This window comes from Alosa alosa, chromosome 13 (genome assembly GCF_017589495.1).
Source record: "Alosa alosa isolate M-15738 ecotype Scorff River chromosome 13, AALO_Geno_1.1, whole genome shotgun sequence".
Lineage (NCBI taxonomy): Eukaryota > Metazoa > Chordata > Actinopteri > Clupeiformes > Clupeidae > Alosa > Alosa alosa.
In genome coordinates this window covers 15,394,222-15,402,634 of record NC_063201.1, presented here as the reverse complement: position 1 = coordinate 15,402,634, position 8,413 = coordinate 15,394,222, and the positions used below count along the sequence as shown (strand labels likewise).

At 48.6% G+C, this 8,413-nt stretch overlaps 1 protein-coding gene across 1 annotated transcript in view; it reads left to right on the top strand.

The window, feature by feature from the left end:
• znf407 (zinc finger protein 407) overlaps positions 1-7,907 on the top strand; it is a 139,036-nt gene extending 131,129 nt beyond the window's left edge. The window contains exon 9 of the mRNA XM_048260847.1: positions 5,540-7,907. Coding sequence (XP_048116804.1) covers positions 5,540-6,630 — 1,091 coding nt within the window. The 3' untranslated portion in view covers positions 6,631-7,907. The remainder of the gene's footprint in view (positions 1-5,539) is intronic.
• Positions 7,908-8,413: the final 506 nt, after the last annotated feature.

Below are 8,413 nucleotides of genomic sequence, written 5' to 3'. Positions count from 1 at the left end.
GTAATGTAATTGATCGTAATGTTAAGTGTAAAAAGCCTGATAACGGACAGTCAGCATTTCGTAACCGAGTAAAAAAAAATATCCCATCACTTTAATTGATCTAGCTTGTTCGGGGCACACGGTAAAGGTTAATTTCTTAAATGTTACAAGACAGCCTTCCCTCAACATCCTAGTATAACGTCCCCTGAAAGCCACATATAAATGCACACACACTCACACGCATAACACCACATACACATTCACAGGCAAACACACTCACATGCACTCCCCTCCCGAATTGATCCACTTGAAGCCATATTCACTAGAGAGGCCATCGATCCCTTAATCAATACACCAGTATACTCTGGAGGATAGCTGTTGGGTTTATGGCCACCACTTTATTCCCCTTCCACTGGCCCGAGCCTTGTGGGCAGAGTTTTAGCCTGCAGAAGCCCTACCAGGATTTGGGGACTTGGGCTGTGAGGTGGGGGAGTGGATGGGGGGACATGCACAGCACCAGCGGAGAGATTTGATACCCGGTGTCAGATTTGTCAGTCCCGAGAAGGTCAGAGTCATCTTGGGTCTCTGCGCGGCAGCCGCGGTACAAAACAGGTCGCGTATCGACAGCCCGGAGACGGCCTGGCGTCGGCTGCCATCACTTGTCCTTCAGTGAGTGATTCTTACTTCTTTTTTTTTTTTGTTGCCCGGACCAAATCCCTTTTGATTCTTCTCTGAAGCCTCCCCCTGATTGATCATTTACTGTAAGCGCGGCTTATATTTAGACAGACAAGGAAACAAATCACAAAAGACGGCCATTTTAATCCACGAGACAAAAGCGCATGTTTGAAGAGCTTTTGCTCGCGTTCAAGCTGTTTGTATCCTAAAACTGGGCCTTGAGGAAACAAAAAGCCTGTGCAGCGATCTTTGCACACACTGCTCCTGCTAATCAAGCTGATTGGACAAACAGATGAAGACATCATTAATTTGCTGAGACTTTGAGCGCAAAGGCATCATTAGTTTCCGACACACAAAAAAGGGGTGATTTACTTTCAGCCGACTGACAGGGGAAATGTTCCCTCCGGTGCCTTGTCCTGTTTTCAGACCGCGTCTGCGTGGGCCGCTAGTCATGAAGGGGTCAGGGCCTGCCATGTTGGGGGTCATTCCCCTGTAGCTCAGCGGGGGAGTGAGTGAGTGTGTGTGTGTGTGTATGTGTGATGGACGAAAGTGGAGGCGTTTGATGTGCAGACGGGCTTCAGGGGAGTAGTCTTAAGCCGGCGTTTGATCCTCGCTCCGCACTCAGCCGGCCCTGCGTTCGCCTAGGCAGGAAATGACATCTGAAACATTTCAATTGCCAGTCCATCTACCTACCCGCCCTAGCGAAGTCTGTCTCTCCGTTCTTCTCTCTCTCCGCCTCACTCTGCTGTCTCTTTCTCTCTTCCTCCTTCACTCTCACCCTTCAAGCTTGCTCTGCTCTCTCTCTCACTCTTTCTTCTTTCCTTCTTTCATTCTGTCTTTCCTGTCCTCCATCTCTCTGTCTCTTTCTCGCTCTCGCTCACCATCTCAATCACTTCTTCTGCTCTCCATGTCCATCTCATTATCTCCGTCTGTCTCGCACACATACACACACACACACACACACACACACACACACTCACACACACACACACACACTCACTCTCCTTTGTAGCCCTCCCTCTCCTTCTTTACTTGCATCCCTCGCTCACTTCGTTTTCTCCTGATGATTTCTTTGTCTGTGGGCCCAGTGCCACATCTCACGTCTTCCCCTCCACACACACACACACACACACACACACACACACACACACACACACACACACACACACACACACACACACAGCAAGAATTCCCCTGTTAATGGAACCAGTCAGTCAGAACGTTCAAAACACATATTAAACGAGAATCAGGGAGAACCTCTGGCTCGAACACGGGAGCCAAATCGCGCTGTTCAAATGTTGTCCTTCTACACGGCGGCCGCTGTGGCGGTATAAGCAGGGATGGGATGGACGGCAACATTAACTTGATCATTTCGGCGCCGGTATCGCCGGGCTAAGGTCGGGCGGGCGCCGACCAGGAGTGACACCCATAAACCCCCCGACAAGCACGAGGACTCCAGGGGAGCGGGCGGGCGGGTGGTGGGTGAGTGAGTGAGTGGGTGAACGGGCAGGGTGGTTGAGCAGACAGCACTAGCTGCTAATGTGACATGCGCCACTCCTGCACACAGTTTTATGGGAACGGGGAAGAAGCACACACACACACACACACACACACACAGACACACAGACACACACACACACACACGGCTGGGCTATCAGCCCTGTTTAGAAGCCACTAGACTGCAGTGCAGCTCCTGTCAGCAAGCACACCACATCCTCATCCTCACTGACCAATGAATCCCCCATTGATTTACTGTACTTGCGGTCACTCAGTAGATACTACTGTGCCCTCCAAATTAACTCAGCAAATATAATATACTCTGTTTTGTTTTGTTTGTTTTTAAAACACCAATTAAAGCATGGCATAGACTGTTAAAAACACTCCATTTTAATTAGTGTCGACTATTGTGGAGACCTTTGGACCGCTGATTGGTTGACCTTGCTAATGAGTCCAACCTTTTGAGATATGGGAGTTCCCTTACATAGGTTAACCCATCTACCCCATGCAGGGATGCATTTGGCTCTATGCCTTTGTTGCAGGAGTGCACTGAACTCCTGGATTAGCCCTGAGCTAAAGAAGCGTGATGTGAAATGGAAACAGTTCTATCCAAATTGGGATCTACAACCAAAGAAAATGTGGTTTATTTTTGTGTGTTTCTTTCTTTTTAGAGAATATTTACCATAAAAGTGCATGTAAAAGCTCAGCTTTAGGGAACGATAATGCACAGCGTACACAACCCTCACTTACCTCTCAAGGCCTTTGAAACGTGTGTTACATATTATAAAAAGGCATATTATAAAAAGTAGCGATTCTAAACTATCACAATTTAACGTTATTTCTGCTTCACAATCAGACCGTTTCTTTTTGTCTGAACAGTGTTTTTTTCCCCTTGCCCACTGAAGGAGCACCAAGGGGCTCACCGCAGTCTGGGGGCCAGTAATCTTTCCAGGCGAGAGCTTTCGCCCTGCTTTTAATGAAAGCATCCTCAGCCACGCTACAATCACCCCAACCTATCTAGGCTTATATTTCATTCTGATGGGAGATGTCATCACAACGTATCATCCACGCATGCACCCATACACACACACACACACACACACACATACATACACACACACACACACACACACACACACACACAGACACACGCAATACCACCATTGCAGTGTGCATAAGTGGCTTTGGCCATAACATAGCATCAGAGAGTGTTGTACAGAACTTAGCCGAGCTGGATTGTCTATGAGCTACATGTGTGTGTGTGTGTGTGCGGTAGCTGTTGTAGCAGCCTGTCAGAGACAGATGCAGAGAAGGCGCTAGAAGGCAAGGCGACGTGCAGATGACAGAGTGGCACATCTGCACGCTCACTTCCCTCCTTTATTTTGTCAGTTAGGTGCCTAGAGCGCATCGGCGTCTCAACCTGGCACGGGCGCTCGGAGCGCCAGATGTCAGTCAAACACATCTCCCTGTCTGTCCCCCCCCCCCGCTTGACTCCTGTCGTGATGGCTGCTATCTGCCACATGCCTTTGAAGACTGCTCACTGCCTGCCGTGTGCCTGAACCGGCTGAGCCGTTGATGATTGGTGTCACGTGATGCGTGGCTAGCCTTAGGGAGATGCCCCCCCCCCCCCTCCTGTCTGAGAACAGGTTCTCATCAAGCAATATGCCTGAAGATGAGTCAAATAAAAATAGAAAATTGTCTATCTATTCAAAAAAATTATTTTCTGTTTTTTTGTTGTTGTTATAGAAGATTTTTTTTGTTATTGCCATAGATTCATCTGTTTTCAGAGATTGTATATTTGGCCTTTTTGAATATATTTTGGAGTATATGAGTTTATCAAATGACTTTGAGTTTTGCTGATCTCAACATCCACATATTCAGCTGCACTACTGCGTGTGCAAATGATTTGAGCAGAACTGAGTTGACTGACCTGAGGTGGCCCAGAGTTCTGAGGAGGACTGAGGCTGCCCTGACTGACTGCTCTGGCCCGGTGAGCAGGTGTCCTGCGCCGTGCTGTAGCGGGTCACCGAGGGCCCTTGTAGGGACAGTGTAGAATGAGCTGCCGCCGGAAGACAGGGTCACGAGCTGACCTCTCAGTTCAGCTACGCTCGGCACAGTGCAGCGCAGCGACGTCCGATGCTGCCGAGATCAAATGGGCCCCCCTCGCTCAGAACTGGACACAGCAAATGTCAGTTGGAAAAATGGAGGGATGAATCATTGATGAGAGCCGGTCGACTGGTTAAAAGAGGAGTGTGTGTGTGTGTGTGTGTGTGTGTGTGTGTGTGTGTGTGTGTGTGTGTCTGTGTGTCTCTCTCTGTGGATGTGAACACAGGGGGGTTATATTCTCATGTCACTCAGCACCTGTGCAAACACAAGCCACACAAAGCCAGTTCTGCAACGCTCAGCAAAATATCCATCTGGACACTAATCCAATCATTTGCATCACTCGAGGCAGCAGCAGGCGAGTCACACACATACACACACACACACACACACACACACACACAGACACAAACACACACACACACACACTAACCCCAATCGGCCTGTTCGTTGAGGCCCTCGATCAGCCTCTGGGCCTTGCGCCGCTTGATCTGGGATTGATTGCTTTGGTCTGCGTGGACAGCTTCATTCAGTCTGTCAGTGTTGACTTTTTTTTTCCCTCTCTGTCTCTTTACTGCATTTTCTTTTTTTTTTTGCCTCTTAGTTCTTTTTTCAAAAGCGTCGATTCAAACAATGATGTTTCTTTTCATCACTGCTCATCACCCAGGCAACGCCATAGCAACCTGTGATCAGGCCACAGAAGAGATCAATTAGCACCATCTGAAGCCCTTAATGTTCCCCCCCCCTCCCTCCTATTCATCCTGCGCTCAGGATTAATAAATTGTCACTCTGCTCTCCTGTTAAAACAAACTATGTGCCAATCCACAAAGTCATAATTACTCTTTTAGCACAGGGATGCAAGTGTAAATTCACAGCTGACATGAAATGAATCATCACCCACCGCGCACATGACCCCTTCATTTTTGCACACACACACACACACACACACACACACACCTTTTTGCCAGACATAATTTCTATTCATGTGTTGTTAGGATGGAACATTTAATGACTACTGTAGGGGAATAGTGATTTTTATAATCTAAATTTTATATTTAACATGCTGTATAGCCTTTGCATGAAGTTTTCAGGATTACAGCTGGGAAAGTTATAATTATTTCCATCCTGTGTTTAATGTGCAGTGTAGGTATTACTTAAAGCTTTCTGGATTAGTTGGAAAGGTGGAAGAGTTGTTTCCCTGTGAGAATCAGAAGATTAACAGAGTCGTCCTTGTCTCTTTGTGTGTGTGTGTGTGTGTGTGTGTGTTTGTGCGTGTCCTTCACAGGCATTGTGTCAAAGTCGTTTGAGTGTCGTCTGAAGGGCCAGGGAGCCACCTTCGTCCAGGCGGAACTGGCCTTTGCCCCTGACGACCCCTCCTCGTCAGCGGCCGCCACGCTGTGCAGGATCGGCGCCTCGGGCCTGGAGGGCGTGGGCTCGGAGCAGGTGCAGCAGGTCATCATCATCCAGGGCTTCGACGGCGGCACTGGGGGGAGCATGGCGGTGGAGCAGGCGCTGGAAGAGTCGGCGGCCGCCACCCTCCAGACGCTCGCCATGGGCGGGCAGGTGGCCGAGGTGCTGCACATCACCGAGGATGGACAGCTCATCACGTCGTCCGGGCGGCCGGCAACAAGCGCCGCGGCGACCGCCGCAGCTGCACACCTGCAGCTGCCGCACGGCGCCACGCAGTACGTGCTGGTGGAGTCGGGCGGGGGGATGGAGGCAGCCACAGCGGCCATCTTGGAAGGACAGGGGGCGACCGTGATGGGAGGGGGTGGTGGCACGACAGAGGTGGGTCACGTCATGGTGTCCGAGTCGTCGTCGTCGGCGCTGGACGCACTCCTGTGTGCGGTGAGCGAGCTCGGCCAGCAGGATGGCGGCAGTGGCGACGGAGAGGTCATCACCACTACGGACAGTGACGGAGAGATCATCACCACCACGGTCTCGGGCGAGGAAGGCCTCGGCGAGGAAGAGGAACCTCGAGAGGAAGTCGCCGAGGGAGAGGGAGAAGTGCAGGTTTACAGGGAGGTCCTGGACGGGGAGGAGGGGCCCGAGCCCGTCGGCATGGTGACCCAGGTGGTCAGCCACGGCCCGTCGGACACCCCCCATGACGAGATGGTGCAGGAGGTGCTCCAGTTCGCCGCCAGCCAGCTCATGATGAAGGAGGGCCTCACGCAGGTCATCGTCAACGACGAGGGCACTCACTACATCGTCACCGAGCTGGACAACTCCACCCTGCAGCTAGAGGGCGCCGTCTACGCCCAGAGTGCTGAGGCAGGCCCCGAGGAGGCCGCTCATCTGGAAGCCCAGGGAGAGGCGGGGGAGAGGGTGGTGGTCTACACTGAGGAGGCCGCTCACTGCGACCAGCCAGAGGGGTGAGACCAGACTCCCCCTGCACTCTAAACATCCATCCATTCATTACATAGTGCTCCATATAGTCAACAACTATATGGTGGTTATTCACTATATACTGCACTATGTAGAGAATGAGTGAGTGGTTCAAATACAGACTGAACGTCCTCTCGTCTGCTCTGTTTGCATACAACAGCAGCAGTGGGCGTCTGATTCCAGAGGCCCTTTCGGAAGTCAACCACTGTCAGATCAGCATTGTTTGTATTCACATGCGTAGCTTGCGTGACAGTTAACTCAGGACGACTGTATTTTTTTCTATGCTAATATTACACAGGGCTCAACCTGTGAAGACGGAGATCTTCCATAGGAACAAGGTGCTGACAGGCTTTTGGATCAATTATAATGCGTTTGTTGTGAGGCTGCATAGGACTAAGGAGCAATAGTGTCATCATTTCTCAGGCCTTTTGTTTCTGTATAAAGAGGCTTTAATCAACTCACAAATTGAAATATGTAGTACCTATTAGCACATGTGTCAAGTACATGTGTCATTTCAGAATCAGTTAACCATATTTGGGGAAAAAAGCTTATTTAATGTTTAAGAAATGTTTGGTTTCTTTTTTATTATTATTGCTTGTTTGTTGACATTATTGCTTGTTTGTTGACATTATTGCTTGTTTGTTGACTGTTAAATGCTAAGTTTATTTGCTTGGTTATGTCCTATGTTTTATAATTTAAAGTTTGATCTCAGATGGATGTAGTGTGAGTGAAACTGATAATTGCAGTTAGGAGGTGACATTAGGCTGTGCTCGAAATTCACAAGAGATCACATTTACAGCTAGCATGATGTTTTGAACATCACTGTCACATTTTGTAAGCTCCCTAGTGCTGCCAGAACCATTGGAAAGCCTTTTGAAGTGCTACCACAACAGACTCAGGAAGGTATGACTATCATCTGAAACATTGTATCTGTTACACTATATCTGTTAGTGACATTGCTGTCTCCTGAGCACATAAACCAGGGACTAAGTACAAGAGTGTCAAAAGCTATTCTTTCTCCACATCATTTTATCTGGAGAACTGCTATTAAAGTGCTCAGAATACTGCATACCGTCAATTTCTACCTAGTTCTCCATTGTTTCAAAACTTGATCTGTTGAATTCATAGGATTCTTTAAAATGAGGTTTCTTTCTGAACAGTCACCCTGTATGTTTTGACTTGAGTTGTCTGAAGCGTAGACACAACATGAAACTGTTTCCTTTGTGCTGGCAGTCGTCTTCAAATAAAGCTTGATTTGTAATGTTTTAGTCTGTTCTCAGATTCGATTGTTTCTCAAAATATCTCACAATTTCCGTTCGTTTAATGAAACACAACTGCCGCATCAGTGATCCAGGGCCAGAATGTCAAACCCTCTTTCCTTTCTCTCTGAAGAAATGACCTTGTGTCTTTGTGTGTTCCCCCACTTACCTAACTTTGCTCTCATCATGAAAAGTTTAGGCAAGGCATGATTACGGCATATCCGTTGTGCAAGAAATCATCAAGTACACGTGCCATCACCATGGCAATCACTGCCACTGATACACACCTAAGATTATAATCACTCTGTCACACTTCAGGTTTTGAATGAGCCGGAGAGTTGATATTGATGGTGGAGGATTTAGTTTTTTGGGCGCATTCCGATGCTGTGAGCGAATGCACTTCTGGCAGTAGCCTCCATAGATACGACACAATGTTTCATAGGTGTAGACAAAACAAATAGCCAACACCGCACAGAGACAACGCTCCATGTGTTTGTGTGTGTGGATGTGTGTGT